At 38.7% G+C, this 27,146-nt stretch overlaps 1 protein-coding gene across 2 annotated transcripts in view; it reads right to left on the minus strand.

Moving 5' to 3' along the window:
- The window catches only part of PEPD (peptidase D), a 141,008-nt gene that overhangs the window by 98,972 nt on the left and 14,890 nt on the right, over positions 1-27,146 (minus strand). For both annotated transcript variants that reach the window (XM_068411668.1, XM_068411670.1), the window contains exons 4-8: positions 19,268-19,331; positions 17,182-17,229; positions 15,293-15,354; positions 8,472-8,516; positions 1,120-1,195 (exon numbers count right to left, since the gene is read on the minus strand). In XM_068411668.1, the coding sequence (XP_068267769.1) occupies positions 1,120-1,195; positions 8,472-8,516; positions 15,293-15,354; positions 17,182-17,229; positions 19,268-19,331 (295 nt within the window). The remainder of the gene's footprint in view (positions 1-1,119; positions 1,196-8,471; positions 8,517-15,292; positions 15,355-17,181; positions 17,230-19,267; positions 19,332-27,146) is intronic.

A 27,146-nucleotide genomic window follows, 5' to 3' on the forward strand; every position in this document is an offset into this window, starting at 1 on the left:
TTGTTTTACTTTTATGAAACACCAGCAAAACAAAACTGTGAACTAGAATATACTACAAAGGGAGATTCTCTTTTATACTTTACAATCTGAATCAACAGAAAACTACTAGAGTCAACACTGTTTTACAACCCGTAAGTCTGATTTTTGTTCTCAGATTTGCTGAGAATGTGCACCAGTTTTATTCCTTTGCCTGCTTCTGTATTATAAAAGTTCTAGGCAGCTGCTCTACAAAAGAAATTCTCTCAGATGTGATAAGATCATTCAAGGATGATGAAGGACCAAGGAGAACGAATGCAAATGACTATCCCTAGACTTTGCAATTTTACAATATTCACTTTAAAATACTTTTACACTTCACAGTTCAGAAATCTGAGAAGCAAGAGCAAAGACAACAGCTGAGTCAGTAACCTCATCAGCTACTTTTACCTAAGCTCCCTCTGGTCACCGCCGAGAACTCATGGCATCTCCGCATCACTATATGGAGTACAGCATTGACACCCAAATTAATTTTGTCATCAATACCAGTAGAGCAATATGACTCCACTGGTACAGTGCTAGGTCCAAGCTGAGTAGCCTTGCTGGGAGCCTGAATTTGTCTTTGCCACGCTTCTATGTCAACAGAATAGCATCATGAAGCACTGTACTGGGGGACATACCCACCTCTGAAGCAACCTAAGGAATCTTTGCGCTATCCTCCACTGTGCATGGAAACACTCCTTCAGTTTGCAAGGATGTGGAGAGAGGAACCTGCTAGTTAAACTTCTCAGAGCTGCACATGCTGACATGGGCCAGAAGAACAATCTTGATCTCTTCTTTCTCTGTCACTCTACAGGTATTTGGGCATACAGGACAGAGAGACTGCAAGCAGGTCACCTTCTGCTGAGGCTCCAGCTCTTATCCAAAACCACACTTCATTTCTCACACATCACAAATGCACCAGTGAGTTCAAGGACAATGCAAGGTATATTACTAAGCTGTAATAGGAGGGATATTATCCTCTTATTTCTATCCAGCCTTTCCATTATTTTATTACTAAGCAATTCAGGGTTGCTGGGAACATTTTCTGAGTACCACTGCTACACTAAGAGCAAAAATTATTAACAGTAAAGGATCCATTACCTCTTTATGAGCTTCACTGGAGATTTTATTGGTGTAGCGCAGAACTTCCAACTCCATGTCTGTCTTAATCACACGACTTAAAGAAAAGTAGAACACATATTAGGTTAGGTTGCAATGTCACAGTTTAAGAATACGAAATAGAAAAAACTGAAAATAATATGCATCACCTATGGTGAAATTAGATCAAGATCACCTCAAGAGCAAAGAGCTATTACAGTATTCATGACAGCAAAGTTTTGTTGGCATTGATTCACCATTAGCAAAACAATCTTACAAAGGGAAGTCACATGCGTTTAAAACATCAGCTTGCATTATTTTAATACTAATAAACAAGTGGTCCAACCAACGTTTTTTCAACTCCTACAACACATTAGGAACACAAGCAGTGTATTTCTGCATTTGTCATGGTTCAAACACTACTTCAAACGGAACATTTCTACAAGCATACTTGATTTACTTATTACACACAATCTGAAACTATTTTACATAATGAAATTCCCAGAGCTCCAGAATTTCTATTCAGCACAATCCCAACTCCCATCTATTTGCAATACCCCAAAAGGTGGGGGGCAGGGGGGTGTGAAGAAATGCTATTTCTGTTTGGTATTAAAAGACACAAAACATGAAATTCAGAAACCACAGCAGCAGTAATTACAGCCACAATGTCCATTCTCTTTTCACATGCTTCTGGAGAAAACAACACAAAACAACCACTAAAAAACCCCGTCCTGTTCTTCATGCCTTATGAGATCCTGAATTTGTGTCTATTTATGAGCCTTGACACTCTGTTCTGAATTCATCTCAAAAATTTACCATTAAACTCTTATCTACTTACACTGCTTTCTACCACGTATTTCAAATAAAAGCAGCTATTTAATGTGACATGAACAGGGAAGCAGAGATAGTTCCATACCTTATATTAAAAATCACCTACTCGTTCCACTGCTACACATACTGATTTCCTAATATTTCTCATGCCCATCTCAAAGGCAGCCGTGAAGTACATACTTACTGTTTACAAAGAACAAAACTACTTCTATTGAATTGCATTAAAAGATTTAAATTGTATCTTCCAGCTCCACTCCAGAGCTTGCAGCAGTTACAAAGTACCATAACTTATATTTCGAAACTGCCACCAACACACCCCTTTTTTATTATAACTTGCTCCTACTCACACTGCTGTAGAAAACTATTTACTGTATTTCTGCTCCTGTAGTTTGTTTTAATGAGTCCAGAAACAGGCTTCTCAGCCATCAGTGCCTCTGATGTGCGACAAGAGCCTTTCCCACAGACACGACTGCATCACTATGCGGCACAGCCACTCCCCTTCAAACACAACTTTTCTGGCTAGAGTAAAGGTACCTTTGTAAAAATGCTGACATCAAAGTGCTCTTACAAACAGAAACACATTAGAGGCAAATGCATTGACATTCTTAGTCAATTGGAATATGACACAAAATAATCATTATGTACATTGAGAATGAGAACTACAAGGTTTTAAAATGCACACCAAGGTGAAAAAATTACACTGGCATGGTATAATCTGCTCACAAGGGGTAAGGAAACAAACTTCTGCCTTTTGGCCAAGACATAAAGAACAGTAGCTCAAACATATTCATGTTAGAATGAGGTAGCAAAGGCTTATAGATTTTTTTTTTAATCCTGTTCTTCGGAAGACTGCATGTGCTAGCATGATAATTTAATACTTGTTTGATGTGCCTTTATATTACTTTCAATATGCAGTATATATCCCTGATCTGCAAGTGCCTGAAAAATAGGCTGTTTCATAACTCAGTTGTCTAATCTCTTTATTGGGATCTGCTAGTAATACAAGTTGGTAACTGCTCAATGGCAAGCGCAAACAGTATTAGAACCTATTTTACTTGACTAGGTCATGAGGCTTCAGGGTCAAGGTATTTATTTTAGATCACAACTTCTTGGGTATCTTTTTGCATATACAAATTCATGCTCAGACTCAGGCAGACTTTTTATGCAACGCATCACCTTCATTTACCCAAGGTCAAGCACTGAAACATTGTACGGAAAATGTTTAGTCATTCTGAGACCAACAAAAACCTCTACCCAACCCTTAGTAGGGAAGACAGGGAGGACATACAATCGTGCAATCTGTACAATTCTGCAGGGAATGCGATCAACTTTACCCTCCATCAGATACCAAAAAGAATAAAGTCACTGGGCTCTGACGCTGTCTGCAATGGTACTCTTGATGGAGTTCCCACCAGCAAACCTGGGTAGCAGAAGGGCATGCATTTCAGCACCTTCTCACTGTAAAAGCAACACTCTCCCAAGTCAGGTTTAAAACATTGCTAGTGGAACACTGTGGTCAGCACTGTAGGGCAATCTTGCAGGTGATGGGTGGTCCACAATTTTCATGATGTTCCCCCCCGCCCCTGCTTCCAAGATAAAGCTAGGAAGAAATTCTCACTTTTGTTCGTGAATGTGAACTTCAACGTTCTATTCAATGTTCTATTCAACCTCTTTTCACTTGTGCCCTGTGATAGGACAAGGGGCAACGGATGCAAGCTAGAGCACAGGAAGTTCAACCTCAACATGAGTAAGAACTTCTTTACTGTAAGGGTTACAGAGCACTGGAACAGGCTTCTCCAGAGAGGTTGTGGAGTCTCCTTCTCTGGAGACTTTCAAGACGCATCTGGATGCGTTCCTGTGTAACCTGCCCTAGATTGGTACTGCTCTGGCAGGGGGGTTGGACTCGATGATCTCCAGAGGTCCCTTCCAACCCCTAACATTCTATGATTCTATGATTAAAAACAGCTCTTGGACCAGCTACACACTCTGCATACATTCATTAATATTTTAATGGGAACAAATTATTCCCAGGCTCCAGCTAATGCAATTGCAAAAACGTACAGATTCAGCATGTAATGCAGTTCTCAGATTAACAGTGAAACCACTGAATGCAATCACGTTAAAATAGAAGCACAAGTTTCCTACTGTCAGGATTAACCTATAACTTTTTCTTTTTACAAGTGTAAAAACATTTCTTCTTCCTCACTCTCCTCTTTTACACACACTTTGTGCTTTTATTTGCATTTGCCGTATGGTGGTCTTATGTGTTTTTTTTCATGCACGTCAGCCAACAGAAGAGAGAAGCTTTAATACAATCAAGTATCATTTCAGTCCTGAAATTAAGTTTGGGCATTTTAAGTGGCTGGATACCAAATTTCATGCACAACCTATTTTCCATTAATCGAGTGGCCAAGAGCACACAAAATTCAAGGCAATTATGAGGCTGAAACTTGCATAACTCAACTACGTTTCCCCAAACCAGTGCTTTCCTCAAAGATACACAAATGTTTGCTTCTCTATGTGCATTCACTATTCTTCACCGTGCCTCCAGAAGTATTTGTGACATAAAGGGAAAACTTCTGGGTTCATCCACTCCTCCTTGTCCGTCTGGAAACATTACATTTACAGACCACCAAGTAAGCATAGATGCTGCCCACGTAGACAGACTCCACAGTCCTGCCTTGTCTTCACCCTTTTTCACCTCTACTGTTACCTTTCCACATTTTATTTATAGACATTTCTCTACCATAGTTGATGTATTTATGCTCTTCTGCAAGCTTTTGCATAAAAACTTGCTAACTGAATTAGCATCAAAGCCAGTAAACACAGTAATGCATGCATGCAAAGGAGAAGCCTTACAGTACAATTCTGAAATGACAGTTGCATGAACACCAAACATGGGAGTTCATCTTGAAACAGTTCAAAAGGATGTTAAGAGGTTTACAACATAAATTAAAGAACCTCTGAAAACACAAAAAGCTTATGCTCAGCTTTAAGATATTAACATGCAGATCATTTTCCCTAAAGAAATAATTATAGCTCTCCATCAAAGTAATGCAGAATAAAGAATATATGAAATCTTGAACACGTACTATCAAATCCCATTTTCATTGAGGTTACAGGAAAATACAGTATATACAGGCACAAAATGTGCCGTACATTGCTAAATGTTTATCTTCTAGCACCACCACGATTATGGCAGACAGGCATTGGTATACTAAAGTAATAAAAGGCCATTTTGCTAAGTGCTAGTGTAGAAGAATTTCCTTCTGATTATTACGAAGATAATTTGGACAAGTTTGGAGTTTGTCTTCTATTAGATGACATTTTCTTTTCAGAACAGTGAAATCAATACTTAGTGTATACATTCACTACCAAATTTGAAATGAGAGCCCTGAAATTAAAAATGAAAGTGTTTAAATGTGTTTGAAAACACATTCACTCAATTTAAAAAGAAAAAAAAAAAGTGAAAACACCCACCTGCAAACTGCTGAAATCCAGTCTAAGGTCAAATTCTTTTATGTTTTATCCTTAAGATTCACAGCAAGTCAGAAAATGTTGAGATCTTGAAAAAGGATGAGTAAGCATGGGAGGCAACAGATCCTTAATCACCAACGCTTTGCCTCTTGTCAGTATTGAACCATTTTCTCTGTATTTTATTAGAAGAGTGTATAATACTAGAGTTGCCTTTTGTAGCTCACAGTTCTCCCTGGCTGGTTCAGAAAGCTCAGACACTTCACCTCTTGTTGGAAGTTTTGACAGCACAGTATAGATCGGTGTTTTTCTGACAAGTATCATGTAAAACAGAGTAGTTCAGAGCTTGCTGAATTTGAAACCATATGCATCCATGCAAACATGTGATTCAAATGAAGCAATTTCTTACCCTAGAATATAACCACAAAAAATTCACCTTCCTAAAAGAAAAATATTCTTAGTTCTAAAAATATTATTGCTTTCCAAAGAAAGTTTCTTGGGCAATAACTTGACATTCCAAGGAAATTTCTACTTTAGAAAGTTTTAATACACGTAGCCTGTCTTTCATGTATTGATTTCACCAGACACTTAAATCCTAACAACAGTCTTTAACACACTCCCGACTTAAAATGAAAGTCACTGCACTTGATAAAACCTTTTAAAACACTTTTAAATGCAAATCTGAACTTTGGCTTCACTTAGAATTCCCTTTCCTTGAAAGCAGGCGGAGGGAAGGTGCATACCAAGCATCTCTCCCCCGTGAGATGGCAGGGAGGACAAAATCAGAATTCCAGGCTGGCACTCAAAATGCACAGAAGAGATTCTCTCTACACCAAAATGAACAGCTCCAAGTGCTGCCTTTCTACTGCCTCAGTGCTCCATCTATCTCAGTACAACCTCAGGGCATGGACCTCATGTTTGTCCATCCCTGAGCTTCCTGAAGAAGCTTTAACCCTCCCCCCCCCATTAACCGAAACCACTGATGAGAAAAGCTTATCAGGTGACACCTTGGTAAGGTGGATGGAACCGGAATGAAAGCTAACTTGGGAACAAGCTTGTGGCCCTAATCCAAAGCCTTCTGCAGCTAAAATTGTCATCTCTCTCCCTGTAGTGCTGCTGTATCTACAGATCAAAGCTTAGAAGTCCGACTAGGTCCTCTTCAGGTTCCCTTTCTTGCCCCTTGTTTTTCTCTGCTAACTAGAGTACAAAAAGGCAGGCAAACAAGGGGAGCACAAAACCTACACTGTCAGGTTAAAGATGTAGCTCCCTCCTCTGCTCCTCAAGCAGCTTGTCAGGTCACTCAGAGAATCCTCCTCTGGCTGCTGGGCACATGATAATGAAGTGTCAGAGGCTGAAAGTTCCCAATGCCTTGAACAACAAAAAAACCCCATGCCCTACACCAAACCAACCAACTAGAACTCAGGAGCAGCCACCTCTGCAGGAAAATAAGACTTTACAAAGAACTTCTAACTTGACTTACCCTTTCTATTATTTTTGTGAGCAATGTAGCATAGCATCAGGGGTCTCAGAGCATGTGTGAACATTTCTAGATCTTCCCTATCGTATCTGTAATGACAGGAGCTTGACTAATTAAACACTAATGACATTTTAAACCCCCCCCCCCAGGTTTTGCTAAGCTCCTTCTTTACCTAATTGTGTTTAATTTGTGCATCCGAAAAGCACATCCCTACACATAAATTTCCGAGCTCGTGTTCTGTCTACATTACTCAGGACTTCGCACCTCAAAGGCTGCACCAACTCTTAAATTCAGAAATCAATTCTATACGATAAGTTCTTTGTTTTGAAAAAGGAAGGGTCCAAATTCTAGAAGGACAGAATAGGCAAGATTTAAAAATCGGTACCCTGAGCTTTCTGTGTTACAAAGCACTCACATTCCCCCTTACACTCATCAGCAGGATTTGTAAGCAGAGTCCCACTACTACACATCTCCAGGTCCATCCATGACTCAGTGTTGCAACAATATCTAAGCAAAGTTTCCCCACTTCCCTTTAACAACTTTTTTATGACATGCCAAGCAATGAAAAATGGCTGTAACAACAGAAATGTGACCTATTAAAAATTCTACACCTTCTGAAATCGCATTTGTGTTCAAAAAACATCTCCACAGTTTTCAAGCTGGCAATTAGATGTAGATGAATACAGTAGAAGATTGTTCTCAAGATACGTGCTAATAATAAACATTGAAAAGAATAACATGTAGTAGCATACAATACAATAAGCTACAACAGTGGTAGTCAGAGTGTACACTTTCCTGTTTGTATTTTAAGATATTGAGCTTATCTGTCTTAACTAAGGATTTGCTTCCTCATTTCTAGATTAATACACTGAAAAAGCTTAGATAAAAACCTAATTCATTAACAGAAAACCACTATGTTGTTTCTTCAGTTAATTTCCTAAATGGAAAACTAGAAAGCCCTTGTTATGGGGCAATCCTGAGGACAAAGTCAGCAAAGCTGACCAAAACAGGAAAACTGGTAAAAATCAGGTAGCATTGCAAGCTACTAATACACTTAGTCACACTCTCTAATTTTGTCTATTCTAGATAGGCTACAGCAGAATTCCCCTAGAATTACAAAGTATAGTTACATGAATAATAATTCTACAAAATTAATGCTGTTAAAATAAATCCTAGACAAGTAATAACATCTTATTAAATATTACCTGTTCAGACACAGTTTTCATCTACCTTTGATTTTCGTTGCTAGACTATGAATTATCCTTAGTTCTTTTCCTATTCATACAAATTCACATTTAGACAAATGTGACTTAACTCCTAACACATCCTATAAAAATGTATATCCAGATATAATGCTTAAGAAATGTTACATAAATTCTTCATCTTTCAATACTGTTACTAGCCCTGTTTTTACTTTTGTACATTATTTCCACATCATAATGTGAAATCAACTTAAAATTAAAACTTATATAGTAAAGTAGGAGGCTTCTGCTGAGGGAATCTCTCTGAAGCAATGGTACAGAATATAAGCATGTTAAACAGTACTCAAAGCGAAAGGTGTTATGCTACTCACCATTCTGCAATTTCAGGATGAAGGATTTTGTTGTTCACATTAAATCTACAAAAAAAAAACCAACCAAAACAAATCAGCAAATATTAAAAAACAGCCAGACACACGACAGCAGAGACTACATATTTACTTTTTTTTTTAACTGCGTCTTCTCTGAGGATGTGAAAACTTGTGAAATCAAATATTGTATTGGAATTCAGTATAGATCAGTGTAGATCCCAATGAGAAAAATGCACACACTCATCTTCACTGTGCAAGTATTTAATTTTGAAATACATGAGACTAAACTAGATATGTAATTTTAAGAATGTGCAGAAACCAGAATAACAGTATGTTCAAGACATGTTTATTAAACTTCTTTTGTGAAAGATAAAATGTTATCAATTCACTGCTATGAGTGTGGGTTGGACCAGACTGACCTCCAGAGGTCCCTTCCAAATTGGTCTGTGACTTCTAACTTTGTTCCTCAAACATCCTTCAACGAAATTAAACACAGTGAATTGCTAATTTCATCCTTTGTTTTATGCCTTTCCGTTTTTGTGTGCACAGAACTGGCATGTGATAAACAAGCTTGCTTAGAGGACTATGAAAATGAAAACAACCTCTCCTTGTCTTTTCCGATCTACGGAAGAGGCAAAGCAAAAGCTTCCATCTCACCTTGGCCTCAAACACTTCACTATTTTTCTGTTTATTTTCCACATTAGCAATTCATGTATTCTTGGAACTATTTTGAGTCTCTCTAAACAATAACATTACAGTGGCCAATAGAGTAAGAAGCTGAGTAATTAAGTGGAACACAAATGAATTTTCAAGCATTGTTCAAGGGTTTTTTGCTTACAATTTAAATGCCCAAGGAGTGTTCTGCATCAGGATATTTTTGTCTGACTCAGGACTGTTGGCTCTTCTGTTAGGGCATTTAAGAGAATTAAAATGCTCCAAGGCTCCCAACAGATCTTCAGAAGAATGTTATAAGCCAACAATTCATTTTCCCCACATTTTTGAAGGAAAAATTAAATTATTCCAGGTTATTAACCATTCTTTATACCTCAGAAGGGACCAACTAAAGCACAAATCCAATTAAAAAAATTATTTAGAAGTTATTTCTAATTGTACCAGGGTCTTCCTGCATCCTCAGATAGCAGAAAAAAACCCTGTTTCTCTTTTTCAAAAACATATGCTCATAAACTTATAAAATCCTAACAAGGTGAAGGTTAATAGCTTTGTGTTCCTACTTCAAGACAGAAAACAACAACTTATCACAACATTCAACAAGGACAAGCTGTATCACATTCAGTACTATGAGTATTAATTAGAAACCACTGGAAAAGCTACACAATACAAAAAGCCACAAGTCACAGAAGAATGCATCATTATAGAATAAAGTCGGTCACTTGGAAACAAGAAAGTCTCATAAAACCAGAGAAAAAGGGAACTTTTTCAACTTAATCACCACCATCCCAACAACTATTACCTATGTACAGCAACACAGAAATAATTCTGGAATGGAAGAGCCAGTTAAACACAAATTTATACAGAAGAAAATACACGAATGATACAGTAAAATATAAAAACTCTAAAAACCAAAAGCCTGAGCTCCCCGTTTGGCTGGAAAGCATACCAACTGCCACCACCACAGAAAACCAAGACACAGAAGAATTAAGCTGCAGCTGCAACAGACACAAGGACTTTCAATAATTGTCATCAGTATGTCAGACAGAAAACAAATCGATGAAGGCAAGTGCAAGGAGACACTGCAGCACTGCAGAAAGCTCCAATACCAGCTCTGTGCAAGTAAGACAAGCATAAAATATCGTTATTATGAAGTAACAAAACAAAATAAAGGGCAGGGAAGGGCAGGTACAGAAGGCAGCTGACTTAGACTCTGAAAATTCAGCTCTCTCCTCTCAAGAACCTGACACACTCACCTTAACCATAAGCACAAGCAGATGAAACCAAAAGCAAATTAAATGAGCCAAACAGTAAAACTATGACCCTCACAACAGAAGATTGTATCTGATCTGAGCGTTACAAAAAAAGTGGGGGGGAGGGAATTGTACACTGGCATAGGCTTATAATAGCTCAAATAATGCTCTTTCAGAAAAGCAGTTTCAGCCCAGAGATCTACCATCTCTGTCGCAGTCCCTGGATTTTACCTTTCCTGGCTCTAAAGGCTCTTCTTGAACAGTCTTTGTGCTGCCAGAAAAGCAAGTTTTACTTACTGGCTGGGACCACCTACTACGTGGCAGCTCCTTAAAATTCTAGTTGCTATCAATTGGGGAAGCTAATTAAACACACAGAAAGGCAGTAGGATTGAAATAAGAGGGTGCTAGCGGGGTGGAGAAGAAGCAGGAGGTCATCAGCTGAACATCACATTTATCCCTCACCTGAAAGACAGACTTTCTGATATAATGTCAAGTATAAAACAAGATCTTAGACCTCCAGGACACAGCATCAATTCAGATTTGGAAGAGAATCTGATCTATTGCATGCAGCTTTTTCAAGGAAGCCAACGATTGAACTGTCCCAACTCTGCTTAGCTCATGATAGCTGTGGGTCCGGTGCGAGTGGCCACCAGACCACCTGTTTACAATTGCTAGACTTTAAAGCTAATGGCTCAAATTATGCTTCACTTTAGTTACTAGCAAGGCAGCTAAACAAACCACATCCTAAAAGTTACTGGTTAAATAACAATCTCAAGGGGAAGAGCTTGTCATCACCAACAGGAGTACATAAATGGTGTTTAGTTCATGTAGCACAAAGTCCTACATAAAATCACCCTACCTTGTCCTCCCAGCGAAGTTTTGATCCTGCTAAACAATAAACAACTTTTAAAAACCACGGACTGCCCTAATGTTAAGAGGATCATGTAGAGCAATCCAATTCTACATTCTCCTGCAATTTGCAAATTGACAATACTTAGATGATGAGTTATGTGGTCTTGAGGAAGAAAACAAATTGACATTTTGCTACAGTTGCAATCTGTGACGTATTAATGCTCCCATTTAATCAACACAGAACTAAGAAATACTACACTGAAAGGCATGTCCAAATTGATTTAATACTCAGTTGTCCTTTAACATGCGAGAAAATTTCATTAGTTTTAAAAAACAAGCTAGAAATCTACACGTCCTGTATAATACCACTGTATAACAAGACCCTTTTTTGTCAGTTTAACAAATACACTTTGTGTGCATATGGTGATAAAAATCTAAAATATATTCATACACAATGTTAGAATTTTCTACTCTTGTCCAACATGGAAAGTCTTTCTCCTAACGATTGACGTTGCTACACAATAGGGAAGAGGACATGTAGATGGTCTTCACTGTCATACCCAACAAGTGCAGTTCTGAGGGAAAGGAATTCACTGAAAAACTTTAAACATTATGTACAATTGCTTAAACTGTCCATCGTTTACATCAATTGATTCCACGGATGAAAAAAAAAAAACACCAGAGTGAGCAAAGATCTACTCAACAGTGTTTCAAAGTATATGACACATTACTGTTCATCCATACAGGTTCAAAATCCATGGTGTATGGTGAGTCATATCATCTCAAAGCATTTTTACAAGTGCTACATAATCGCCACATGATAAGATTTAAAAAATTTCTGCACATTTTCCAGTCTGAAAAATGGGTCCATGAATTAGGGGAAAAAAAACCCAAACTACAGAACTAGCCTCTATTAGCAAACAGAAATACTATTTCTAGAAAAGAATGCATTAGAACTACTTTAGAAATCTGCCTTCTACATTTAAGCCATCTGAAGCAAGTGAGAGCAAGTAATTTCTGTAGGATTCGTAACAGCTGTCATCAAAGCTGACCTGAGGGGAGTTACCAGGAGCAACATTAGAAAATCGCCCAGGTCTCCTAAGCCCCTGTCCCAGACTGCTCCCTCCACTGCACCACGGTACCACCCACCGCTGAGCAGGGCCATTTCCCAGGTACCACCATCTCCATTTTTACAGACTGCAGCAACATACAACCTTTTTTTTAGTACAGCATACTTTGCTATATGACAGAGCTATACATACATTAATGGAGACTACGGTCTATTATCAGCATAAAATCAAGTTTGATCATTTCTAGCACAACAAAAATAACTTAGGGGTGATACTCACAGTGAGCATAGAAATAACCCATGACCACAGCAGTCACTTTGTCTCAAATGACTGTTTATTACAGTGCAAAAATTCATCAAATCCTTTAGGTAATTATGTTTCAGAAGAAGTTCAAAAGGTTCAAAAAGTAAGGCAGGGAAGCAACAGCATTACGACAAGAAAAAGGCAGCTCCTCACAGGAGCAAACAGCCTGCAAAGAGAGCAGGATCCAGTTTTTTCAGGAAATGATACATGATTTCTATTATTATCCCCTGGGGGTGGGGAGGGGCGGTGGAAAGAACCACGCACCAGGGCACAGTCAGTCTACGAGAAAAAAAGACAAATGGGAGCAGAAGGAACACAAAAGGGCCCTAGCAAGCAAATACATCTTGGCCAGGTAGCCAGAAAATGGAAACAAACAAGAACCCAGGAATAAAACACAACATCATAGCTAGGGCAGAGCCCAGCCGAGCAGAGGACAGAGGACACAGCCGGCAAGGCGCAGTCATGGGCAGACGGGAGGGAGGGCGGTCTGAAGGAACACATTGCTTGGTACAAACTCCATGGCTTTAGTCCTCAGAAGAAATCAATACATCTGAAATATATGTGTTTCTATAAAGGAAACATTTGATACAGCAGAGGTGGAGAGGCAGGAAAGCAGGAATGCTGAAATTGGTTTGGGTCTGTGTCGAAAATAAATATAAAATGGGCTGATTTATACGTAGTTACAAAAATCTGAGGAAAGCAGAGTTTAAAAGGAAGCTCCCTCCCTCCTCTGCACCCCCAATTAGCAGCGATCACTCTCCGCATGCCTACCGCCGGCACACAGACCAAGCACGCTCTCACGAGAGACGTGACAGCCACAGAGAAGACAAAAGCAGGAGTTTGGGAGATCAAGGGAAGGCTGGAGTGACGAGTGGTTTGAGGGCACTGTATCTGTCAGAAAAGGGGACTGGATCTCCAGCACATCCAACAACAAAATCAATGCACGCCCTTCCGTGCCACGAGCCACCAACCAGATCTGTCAAAGGCAGCAAAATGAACAACTTGGTGCTTAAGGGTAGACAGGGATGAGCATATTCCGTGTCTCAGAAGAGAAGTATCTGCTGAACTGCTGGAAATCACCCCTAAAGAATGGAGAAGCACTCCTCCCAGAGCACACCGACAGCATGCTTACCGCAAACCGGGAAGCCAGCAATAAAACATCATTAATCCCTTTAAGTGTTGCAGGAGACATGCTATTAAAATCTCAAATCAAGTGCTAAATGGAGTGGCTTCCTACCTTAATGTTGACTAGTAACAGAATGTGTTACTAATTAAACCCTAGCGTGTAGTGAAATTTAGAGGGGAAAAAGGGCTTTTTGGTACTTCAAACAGACCTTTGTACATCATTCCCATAATGAATTACTGCTGGATTTAATAATTTTATATTTCATGTGGAGGTGTCTCAGATAAAACTGAAGATATCGCTCCACACATATTTTGGAGTCCACCTGTACCTGGAGAGCATAAGATAACTGAGCATCTACTTGGTGAAAGCAACAGAACATCATACTGCTGTAACAAGCAGAGAGGACAACAAATATTCATTAAAAACAGCTTGCTTATATTCTGGAATAGTTTATATTTAACTCACTGGGCAGCAAAAGATATCTAAATGTCTGCCACCTTGGTCCCCAATACCCTGACAGAATCATTACGTTTCCATTTAGATGGCAGAGAGGAGAACAAAGTAATTATAGAATCAGATTCCAGATTTCAGTTCACATGACACAGAGAAAAGATGATCCCAGCAGAAAGCATGCTCTTGGACTACACAAAGAAGTGCCCAGACTTGCAGCAAATTCTGTGCATTACGATCATCACTGCATAATTAATATGCTGTCAACAGAGGTGGATGGAGAAAAACACAGTGGGGTGACTGGGAGTCAAGGATCATAAAAAAGGCCATCTACTCAACATCTCAGAGTAAGTGTTTATTTTAACAAGCTTTTTAATGGGAGGCTTTGTTTCTTTTTTGCCATACACTTGAGCTAAAATGGAAAATTATCTCATTTTAGGATATCATAACAGAATAGACAGTTGTATTTCATTCAAAATTGAGGCCATCATCCTCACATTCCAGAGCTGGCTGTGATGTATTTTTATTTACTGCCTTTTCAAAATACTGCATGCAGGAGCACATTTTCAACCCACTAGCAGCCAAACTTCATAAAAAGATAACATCAAGGGACTCTAAAGGATCACATCTAGGCAGAAAGGTGATCTTTTATTTTACAGTTGTAATACAACGTCTTTTCAGAAGATTGTGCATACCAGAACCCTAATACCTACGTTAATACTGTACAAGGAAGTCACTAAGAAGCTACTCTTAAAGATTCATTTTTCTGAAATTTGAAAACCAAATAGTCCAATCCCAAAAGGGGAAATGGAGGTAAGGGGATGGGTCTGTTTGTTTGGTTTAGATACTTGAAGCAAACACAGAGAAAGAGAAACACTGGATGACCTTAGATACAAAAGAGATTTACAAAAAAAAAAAATCGCCACTGTATTTCAAGTCACTGGAAAAATGTGAAACATTTTATTTCTGAAGAAATACCAATACATTTGATCTGCCATTCAACATCCTGTCACTAGGAAAAAACATCATTTAATGTGAAATATAAAATGAATTCAACATAACCATACAACAATTAATGTATAAAAAAGCCTTGTCACTTACTGGCTGATTCCCTCAAACGAAGCTTCTTTGGAGATATTTCCGCTATCAGTATTAACACCACGCTGGGAGGGAAAAGATTAAAAGGACCATGATTGTGAGCCAAACACAAGTATTTAAAATTTAAATAATGGGGAGAACCTGACTGCAGTACACATAAGTTTACTTGAATCACTATAAATAAAAAAACCCAGACTGTTTGTTCAAGTGCAGACCAATATAAGAAATTATTTGTTTCATAAGAGACCAGCATAGAACTAGGGTTAGGATGTGCTGCTTAGGAAGATGACAAACTTTGATTTCTGATTCCCTTATGTCTTGAGAAAGAGCTAGGAGACCTATATAACAATAAAGCGCAAGGGAATAACAAACGGGCAAGGTTTCTTCTACAGTAATTTCATTTTAAAATAAATTATTACACACTGCCTTGGCAATACTTACTACTTAAATTTGCATGCCACTCCCCTACAGCTTTCCATTCAAGCAAGTGGCATGAGCAAAAGTATTTTGACTGCTACACAGCAGATGAACACTTCTGACATGTGCCTCGGGAACCCTGTGGAGCAGCATTACAGTTCTGTATCTGGAATGAGACCACGGGAGGAGAGGACCAAGTTTCCATTCAGCCAGCAGAAAAAGTGCTCTTCCCTTCTTTGTATACTTCTTCATGGCAGTGGGACGAATGTGAAAGCATCACAGCCCCATCCTCTCAGCCAGGAATTAGGTGAAAATTCCTGATTACAACAGGATGGCCACAGAGTTACAACTAATCAACATATTGATGTGCAGAAATGAACGGTAAGAAGCACAAGATGGTCAAATATTCCCCTTCCCACTCATTTCTCTTAAAGAACATGAAAAAAGCTAAAGGGTCATCTTCTATACATGTATGTGTGTGTATACAAATATAAGTGGAAGAAAGACTGAAAACTATTTAGGGCCTCTGTTCTTATTGGATAAAGAAATCAGATCTCATGCCATGTGACTGCTTAAGGAGGGATTTTTTTGTAAGACTTCTGTCTGGCAATCGTCATGGGAAAACAAGAAATCCAGGAGCTACCACTGCATTTGCTGTAAGGGAAAGCTCAGAGTCAGCAAATCATTTCTTATACAGTTGTGGATGCCCCCTCCCTAGAAGTGTTCAAGGCCAGGTTGGATGGGGCTTTGAGCAACATGGTCTAGTGGAAGGTGTCCCTGCCCATGGCAGGGCGGTTGCAACTAGATGATGATCTTTGAGGTCCCCTCCAACCCAAACCGTTCTATGATTCTATGACACAGATTCAAGATAAGAAATCAGATACTCTTAATAGTGAGAGGTTTACAAAACACCTGTCAAGGAAAGAAGCTGGGGGAGAGGTGATGGGGAAGGAGAAACTTGCAGGATTTACATCCATTCACTCATCCTTCTTCCAGAGAAACAAGCAAGCACCATTCAAAACACTTGGCAGGTGTGCGATACCACTCCTCCTCCCAGAAGTTGTTCTTACCAACCCACTCCATGCAGAAAAAGCATTCCCTGAATCCTTGCAGGATTCCCACACAAAGGCCCAAACATGCTCATGACATGACCAGAGCAGTAGAAGAGAAAAATGGGGTTTAGAGTAATTGTACATAGGCTGGAAGATAGCATGGTTGACATTAGATAGGCTTGTCATGTTTTACCAGAAAACAGATAAAGCTTTTGGCACAGAGAATACAGACTGGAAGGCCAGAGGTTACAAATCTTGAGATCATGGAGGAGCAAGAAGACTAGACGACTATACACAGGTAGCTTCAAATTTGGCAAACATGGGGAGGAAAAGATAGAGAATGACAGTACAAAGAAATACTGAATAAACTGATCTCCTTATTGAAGAAAATGAGTAATTACTCTTCAGAATAATATGACTCACCAAAGTAAGAAGCACAGCAGGTTTCTTTGAAGCCAAGACACTGCATATCTAAAAAGAAGTTTTAGATTGCTGTTATTTTTCTCTTTTTCTTCCTTTTAAGCACATTGATACCAATTTCATCAACATTTGCTATACACAAAGTAAACAAGCTGCAAAGACCAAAAAATGCTCCTGGTATCTTTCAACATTGTAGTATTACCTGGTACTTGCAACAAGAGTCAGCAGATCGCAAAATATTTACATAGAAACGCAGTGCTTAAGTTGGTGGTGTCCTTTAAAGACGTAAATACCAACTATAACTTAAGATTAAGTCTATGGTCATCATTTGGAAGACAGAAGAAATACAAGCCAAAAAAGCTGTAATGTCACTGAAATAAGGAATAACAGGGTACTTTGTATCCTCAATGCACTACTGCATATAAAACACACATGCATTAATATTATTATGTTACAATGTGCTAAAGACTTAGTAATGAATGTTTACTGTTATTCTCACTGGGTCATCTTTTACTGACTAATACTTCTATTAGGCTCCTTCAGTATCTTTCAAACAATTACAAACTGAGAACAAAATCATTGGGCTTGTAGAGAACTGGGCTGTCAGAGCAGCTGCAGAAAGGTGGGCACTGAATTACACGTTCCTTGAGGCAATGAACAGATGACGTAATTCCATGGAGCACAGTTCCACCAACTTTAAATCAGTTTAATAGCACGCTAATAACATTAATAAAAGAAAGCATATGGCAGTGAGGTATAAAAATATCAATTCCACATTACATTTTTTTTTCTCCCCATGAAATATCAGGATTACACACTCACACAGGTTGGTCATTTGTTGACATAAAACTATCCTGTAAATAAGGCCCCTAGTGTCCTGATGGTGGAAAATCAATTCCTTGGCAAACCAGGCAAAAATTATAGACAGAACCTTTGAAAGCTGAACAGTTTTGTTGCAAGCTTCAACAGCTTCTACCTTCAATCCATGTAGTCCAGGTGGAAAACAGCTGGAACAATTTACTGGTCCACATAAAGAGCTCTTTTTCCCATCAATGAGTTTTTTAAGCATTAAGGAAGCAGAGAATAAAATTGCAATAAAGGCATTTGTTGATGGAAAGTGACCCAAAACAACTAATGGGACTCAAAATAAATGTGATTTTTTTAAAATAAAACATGTATTTTCCACTTGCAATTTTCACCATTGGAGCGCCTGCACTCTACACGACTCCAACTCACACACATCAAAAAGCAACCTCTCCACAGCTTCCTCCACCCCCAGCTACTGAAATTCAGGATCAAACTTCACTTCATAGCTGGATTCATTATGAAAATGAAATGAAACATCCTCACAGCTGATGAGAGCAAAATTTTTGGTCTAGTGAGTCAGAGTTAGTGCTCTTCAGGGACAGAAGTATCAGAGTCTTTCTTTTCAAGCTGCTCGCCATGAAAATCACCCACAGAGCTTGGCAGGAATACTGCCCTCACCCTGCTGAGCATTCCTACCAAAGAAAAGATAGCTGGCCAGGTGCATAAGCATACAAACATCTGCTCAGAAATGAAATGAGAAACCTAACTAAGCAAGTCACACTTGCATTTAAAAATATGAATATATTTGCTTATTCAGATATTAGAATGATTCAACATAAACTAAGAGTAAGGCAGGCAGCATTTCCTCACAGCTCTTCGGAGGCATAAAATAAATGTAGGCTCCCACGTCAGAGCTAGGACATGCAACCTCCCTGACAGTAATCTCCTCAAATCTCCAAGGCATTGCAAAAAGTGTATTTAGCAACATGTTTCTGTTGGATAAAGGCACAGACTGACAGGTCTCATGATGCATACAATATGTTTATGAGACTGTCTTTGGATTAAGACCTTAGTGTTCAACTCAAAATGGCAGCCTTTAAAAAAAAAAAAAAATTACAAGTGATTTCCAAGAATGAAGGACACTTTCCAGTAACTTGGGGGGAAAAAAGGTCCCACCAAGTCAGGAGATATCCAGTAAGCAGAGGACTAAAATTAAGTAAAATCATTGCCACATATTGATTTTGTATTCACAGAAAAATATTCAGAGACACAGACAACTCACCTCATTCACATAGTGGACTTCATCCACACTGTATTTTTTCTTGAAGAATTCAGGGGGATGAATCCTTTGGAAAACAACAAAAGAAACATTTGGTTTTAGCTTTACTGTTATATTTAATAAGGCCACAGACAAAGAAGTGATGTCCTCTACTGTCACAACAATAGAATCAGATATGAGGAATGTTTTAATAATCTTACCCTTTACTTCACTTCTCAAAATAGAAGATTACACAGAAAGTTGCCACAGCTACAAAAATCAGTGTGCTTTAATCCAGTCCATGCTTGATACTTAGATTTCACGGACTCCTCCTGAATTAGAGGGGGTTTTTTCACCCATTCACGCTACACAAAACAGTTTTGTTAAAGACTTTTGCCATGCCACTTACATACAACTTTCCAACTCACCAGATGCTGGTAGGATGTGGAAATAGCAAAAGACTGGTTTGCCCTGTGTTATATTCAAAGAATGAAAAAAACCATTCATTTTCTACACTGGTAACCCCTCTGATGTGAACATGAAGCAGACTTAGGGCTATTAAGACATGGTCTCCGCCGCCTCTATTCCTCAGGACACCAGAGGTCCACTCCTTTAACCCAACAGGTTGTGCAACTTTACATGTCCATGTCCAGAACAAAATCGCTTCTGCTCTTTTCTCCCCACACCCAACCAGAGACTTTTTTCTAAATGCAAGAAGAACATGGGAGTCCTGTGAAAGATCTGCTTGCAGTTGCAGTCAGTCACGGCAGATGCTGGTGTGGATCAGTGCTCCAGAGCTCCCCCACCGACCCTGTACCACTGCTCATTCCTTCATTTTATGGTAGCAGCTGGTTATTCACAAGATTTTAGTCTCTGATTACAATCTCCATCCCTCCAAACTGAAATAAATATATTCAGTGTAATTCTGAAAATGTAATCTCAAAAGAAAAAAAAAAAAAAAACAACAAACCACACTCAGCTTACATCCTTCCACAGAGTACAGAAAACAGGAGAAAAAAATATGGTTGGAAGAGCCGGAGGCTGGAGGATCCTGCGCGTTTTGCTTCCTGAGAGACAGCAGGAAAGCAAGAGGTGTGTGCAGGACCGAACCTTCAGCTGTTTAAACATTAGACGACAAGCGCACAAGACCAACTGGGGAAAGAAGAAATTAAGCTGGAGGCCGAAGAACATGTCTAACCCTTGGCAGTGAGGAACAGCAGAAGCGGTGGGACAAGCAGCTCAGCACCTTTAGGAGGTGCTCCACAACAAAGGCATTGCTGTAGCTGCCCGCAGTACCAGGTGGCTAGGGCTCTGATTTACGTGATTTTTTCCATCTGTGCACCCGTTTTTCATTTTACATCCCTTTATGCTCCGAACAGTACTGGGCTGAGACATGAACAACAACATGAAAATGTTTATGGTGTTCTCAAGCAGTAAATCACAGATTTTAAAAAATTTATTTATCTGTGAAAGTACTACTCAAAAGTAACACAAAAATATCTCAATATCTTTCCTTTTGCAATGGTCCTTTTGTGGACTCTTCCCATCACTGTTGGAGATTTCAAAGCAATTATCATTTATCTTCTCTTCCTGTATAATTTCACATATAATTAAAAAAAAAAAATCACTACATCCTCTTCTCTTTCTATACCCTGTATTTTATAGTTCCCTTACCTCCAACCTTTGCATACTCTGTTTCTCCTACAGGCATCTCCTTTTCCCCTCCTTCATTCCTCACACATTCAAGGACTTTAATATTCCAGAAACATCACGAACAGATTTAGCACTTTCCATTTTTGTCCTCTTTTACAGTTTCAACCAATTCATCTGGTATCAGAAGAACCCCAACTGTAAAACCAGCTAATTTATGGCTAACGGTAATTTATGGTAATATATGCTCTTCAGAGCAATACCTCCAAAGCACCATTTACAGTAAGCTGCATTGTTTGAATCAAATAACTGTTTCTTGTAAAGTAAATATTTTTTAAAAGTATGCCCACAAACGTGCTGGATTTTATTCACTTCACTGAATGCAGTTTAAGTAATAGTACGTCTCATTTTCCAACATGTCAATAAGAAAATGTCTGTCTTTTCACAAGCTGTTATTCAACCTTTTTTTTTGTTAGTTGCCTCCTAGAATTGTGTGGTCTACAGCCCACTGCTGCTAATTTAATTCTTTGGTTATAGTTAATATTAATCCATTATTGATTCGATTCCACCTGTAATCTCTCCAACATCTCTTCTTATGTATACTATCACTCTTTTGAGGAACAAAAACAGCTCATCATCCTTTCAAGGATGAGGATTTTTTCTCTACTTTGAGAGAAAGAAAAGAGCAGCTTCCCACAATTCTCTGTCCTCTCTCTCAGTTATTAAACTAGGTCACCTTCCAGATACTTTTAACTCCATCACACCTAATGACAAGCTGCCATGTTTCCCAGATGTGTACTTCCTTGCTCATCTTGTTCTTGCTACCTTGCTCAGAAGTCGACAAGACTTTTAGCACGAAGCAGAGAGCCAGACTTCTCAGTTCCTCTCTGAAGCATTCAAGGCTCTGCCTCACTTCTTTTCTTCAGCCATTTAGCACCTCTGACTAGATGGTAAAATAAATTCACATATACTTCCCACAAACTACCATCCACTACCCATCCCACAGGAGCCACAATGCTTCAGTGATGAAGCCACCTCTCCCACTGGGAAGATTTCTGCAAAGACCTACCCTATTGTAGAACCACACAGGTGGAAGGGAAAAGTGCACATGGAAGTCTACATTAGAGTGGAAAAATTCTGTGCTGTCACATATAGAATCACAGAATCAATCAGGTTGGAAGAGACCTCTGGGATCATCGAGTCCAACCACAGAAAAGCAGTATAGAAGGCAAAACAAAAGCTCAGGGAGAAAGAGGAGCAAAGATGATCCTCACTGAGACCTTTCCGTATTCTCTCCAGTCTTTTCAATCTTTTTCCCAGTTTAGCAGGGATCTATGAAAGATTATTATGCACCAACATCGTACTGTAAAAAAGTACCAGTGCAGAGTTCCTTAGCAGATACAGGGCTCAGGATTCATTTTTATCCAATTTAAATGCAAAACAGGCTACAGTCTAGCACTGACCATCACTGTCACAGGAAACGGTACCTTCCACAGAATGCTCATCGGCATCATGAAAATCAGAGTTACATCCAGTTATGATAATTTCAAGCACATCCAATACTTCACAGAGATTAGGAGTACTCCTCTCTGCAAATGACTCTCAGGCAGGTAGAATGAGTTAATTGGTTACAATTTTTAGGTTTGGTTTTGTCTTCTGTAACGCTGTTACGGGCTGCCAGTTTCAAAATTCTGATTAATCACTGCAGAGACTACATGCAAAAAAAACCCACAGCAAGTCATAAATTAATTAGAAGGATTACCCAAGTGGAAGATATGATCCCAGATATTATTGAATCATGTCTCTCCTTACCTTTCAAAAAACCCCAAACTTTTGTAAACAGATGTGAACAGAAGCAATGGCCTAATATATACAGGCTTTTTTTTTGAGGGGGGAGGTGGGGAAGAATGTGCAAAAATGTTTAGATTCATTGGCAACATAAATTAGCAAAAACCTACAGAGAAAAATGCACTTCAGCCCTAAAAAGGCTCCATATCCTTTCCCTACAGTTTTATAACTCCAGCCACACAAATACTAGTGTTCATTGGAAATGTCAGTAGTTAGCTTCCAGAATAGTAGGAGTCATCGTTTTATCTTATAATGGAAATAAGCAACTCCAAACTCACGGAACTGCATTGTGCCCAAGTACGGATGCCCAGGTGGCTAGGCAAAAATCTGGCATCTCACAGTTTGTGATGATTAGAAAGAAAATGTGAGTCCAGCACTTCTATTTATTTACAAGAATACAGTCTTCATTTTTTGTCACCAAAAGATCCCTTAAACAAGAGACTGACTCTAGTTCACCACTTAAAATTCATCACAGTTTCTGGTCCAGTAAAAATCTTGAGTTATTTTGGGTTAAACATCAAAGCTGCTGACATTCTGCTCATGCTTCCTATGTAGTCTTCCCTCTTCCGTGTTCTTCTACCCAACCTAGTTCACCTACCTGGTTTCTTACTCTCAAGATTTTCATAGCAATTGGGAAACACTGAACACAGCCTAAAGATGTGAAGCTACATTTTTAAGAGAAGATTCGAATTCTGAGGCACTGTCTCATTTCAACAGCTAAGGTTTTATTAAAACACCAAATATTGAAGATTCACCTTTCAACCATAACAAGTGACAACTTTATAATAAACAAAATTCTACTGAGGTAGCAATGGGAAAAAGAGAAGGAAGAGCAGCAACAATACTTTCACTATAAAAATACAGTGTGAAATGTTAAGTCAGACAGTAAAGTAATACCCCACGTTAGCTGTACTTCATTTCTCTTATACACCAATCAAACACAAACACCACCAGCAAAAGAGTAAGGGAGCGCAGTATTAAAAACTAGTAGCCAGGAATCCCAGTCAGTCGATCGGCTTAGTGAAAACTTCCAAGTTTAGAATAAACTTTTCCATTTGGTTTAACTAAATTCACAGTGGTACGTGATGGCATGTTTAAAAACCAAGATGCTTCACCAAATCACAAGCTAATCATGTCAGTGCATGTTTCGCCACCAGCTTTCAAAGACCACAGTATTATGACTGGCTCTACTTCAATGTGATCCTTCGAACAGGAATGTAATACTGACTCCTCTGTTTATCTATCACTAAGTTGGATAGTAAGATGAACAGCTCTGACAGCCTATGTATAAATACTCCAAAACATATATTTTAAAGCTTTTATACAGTTGGAAAAAATTCAAACCTCAACTTTTTTCAATATTTTATTAACCGTATTGTGTTTCCACTTTAAACCCAATAAAAACTTGGTCTCATTGTCTAAAACCATTTTAAAGCTGTTGTCCATCACATTGCACACAAATTCGTAACAGCAGATCTTAAGAGATTTGTACAAATTTGACATTACCGTAAGAATTCCATTAAGCAACATCTCTTTGTATTCTAAAGGACTCCGGAGCAAGAGCCTTGTAATACCAACATGATAAAAGTGTGTTCTAGTTTTCAGAACTGCACTCAAAAGAGAGGTATAAGTGAGATGGATCTAAATCACAATGCCAAAGAAAAACTGTGAGCAGAATTTATAACAGCTGATAGCTACTCCTGAAAGAAATGCATCTAACCTAACTGCTGATATACATTCATATGTATATGTTTTCATTTGCATCTAAACATTCTTCCAGACAATCTTCTCTCTCTATATATAAAACAACTTTTTCCTCCTGGTTGCTTTGCATTTGCATTTTTTCATGCTTCTAATACAGATTTTCAGCTTTTAGTTTTTACACTGGATCAGCTCTAAAATGAAATTCAGCTTTTCCTGAAGAGGTCCAATTTAGTTTTTCTTCAGCATTTCAGCTGGAGTTCCTAATTCAAGATTACTTTTCTCACTGCATAGCCTAGAATGTAAAACTATTCCTGTTGGAAAAAAATACTCTTAAAGGTACGTTCATTACAAAAATTCGAGAATTCTAGCTGGGATTAATTTCAAAACATTTTCTATGTTTTGTTACTAAATAATTACAGACACGCACTCAAATAGAGATGTACATATACACCTCAGAAATGACCCGAGCACCTTTAGCAAGTCAACAGCAGGAGGTCCCAAAGCTTCTTGAAGTGTGGCAAGCTGACTTCATCGTTTCCTCTAAAAATTGCACAGGATTCCTCCCTCCCCACAACACAGATTAATCAAAAAGCTTTAGCTTTCTGCACCCTGTTAACACCAAGAAGCCACACCGTTCGTTGCATCAGCCAGTTCTGCACCAGTTCGCTAACAGACATTCAGTCTAAGAAAAAGTCCACTGACAAGGTCCCTCCATAAGGGTTGTCTTAATTTCAGTGCTACTTTTACATACCTTACATTTCCTAACATATCTGCAAGTGATTCACAGATTATAAAAGGCAGGAGAGATCAGAATAAGCACATGTATTTAATTTTTAGTTTGATTTCTAGATGCTTTCATTTTCAGACATCTGATATTGTTGTATATCCTGCTGGTAGATTTTGCTAACAGCATCCTCTCTCTCTTCCCTACTCAAATTCTTACCACAGCTTGGAGAAGCCCTTGGTCAGCTCTTCTAAAATATCTGGATAAAAACATGACTCTTCAGAGCTACTTAACTTTCTCTAGGTTTACTGAGGGAATAGAAACTAGTTAATCACCATCACTTTGTGATGCTTCACATATCTTTTGTTTCTCTCAAATACATAATGAAAATACTTTATTGAACATTTACCTCAATAAATGCAGAAATGGCAGTTGCACCGTTTCCACCTACTAGCAGAAGCTGTTTGAATTGTAACTGCCAGTTTTGCTTTCTTTTTTGTGTACTAATTCTTTGCCTTAAGCTTGTCCTGTCATTCACCTGGGATCGTTCAGAGCTTCCCATTAGCTAAGTTCTTTTTTGATCAGCTTGTCAGAATAGGCAGACACATGAGAACCAGCAGCACCCTCATAAGTATTACAGGTTTTATGTTCACTTATACATTACAAAAATTACATTACAAATACATTACATCATTTCTGTTGCTTTACACCTACACAATTTATAACAAACCTTTAAGATTTGAATGATTTCAAAGAATTCCTTAAGTCTTCACATCTGGCCTTGTGTTTTGAAGCTATTCTGAAAGAAGGGTGCCTTACTGCACTGTTACATATAAAAGCAAGCAATAGGTGTATCCTAAGCTCCAATGTGAGGTAATCATTCTCCTGTAAACTAAGTTAATACCACATGGCACAGACAATAAAGCAGTACTCCAGGCTGTGTGACCACACATGCTATCAACGAACATATATTAGGGCCAAATAGTGAAAGTCATCTGCAATTTCTACGCACTGAATCTGGTATTAGCCAAAAAAACCATTGGCATTCATTTAATGCATTTTTAAAAAGGATCAGTACAAATCTCTAAATGAAAGTCAACAACCATTTTGAGGATCTCTTAGTATGTCAGGGAGGAAGACAGCAAGTACCAACACAAAGCAAGACATGCCATACTAAAGACTATCTCCTGCAATTAAAATACAGATCCACAAGTCCTGTCCACCACTTACTGTCTTTCAGATCCACAGCTCCTGGCAGTTACCAGAAAGTGATGTTCTTACAAGCAGTAATTAAAAGCAGGAATTAACATAGATGGCACAGTAACAAAATAGGCAAATATCAAAGACGCTATTCATGATGAAGTCTAAAGCAAGAGGTTTTCTACACAATAACGTTCAGGGTACAGTGTTCTCTTAAAAGATCCTACAAGTATTACTGCCTAAAATGTATTAAAAACTACCCGAGCTCATATCACAAAATCAGAAGAGGAAGATTCTTGATGCAGAGAGACAGAAAAGCTAAAACTAGCAAACTTCACAGTAAAGCTTTCTGCTTTATGGGGATACAACAGTATTGCTTCCTCCATTCCACCCTAACTTTCACATTCAGAGTAACAGATCTAAAACACCACTTTATGGCAAATTCACTTTGTCTTGAGCAAATAGTCTCTACTAAGCAAACTAAATGCCTACATTAGCCAGCACATAGTGCCTGTACAGGGCACTGAGGCATGCACACGTTTACCGACAGCAAGTCACTGCATGAGTTACATCGAGTTTTTCCTCACTTACATGAGGGGAAACACATGCACAAGGAGTAAATTGGACAAGCTTAGTCTTCAGCAATTGAAGTTCTACACAGTTAACAACTCATTTCTCAGCCCTTGCTAGAATGAGCTTAAGCAGAGTAAACGTTTCAGTGAGACTGCATACAAAGAATAAAAACCTTGGCAAAAATTAAAGCAGATGAATAGAAAT

The sequence above is a fragment of the Nyctibius grandis genome, chromosome 12, assembly GCF_013368605.1.
Source record: "Nyctibius grandis isolate bNycGra1 chromosome 12, bNycGra1.pri, whole genome shotgun sequence".
In the NCBI taxonomy this organism is placed as follows: Eukaryota; Metazoa; Chordata; class Aves; order Nyctibiiformes; family Nyctibiidae; genus Nyctibius; species Nyctibius grandis.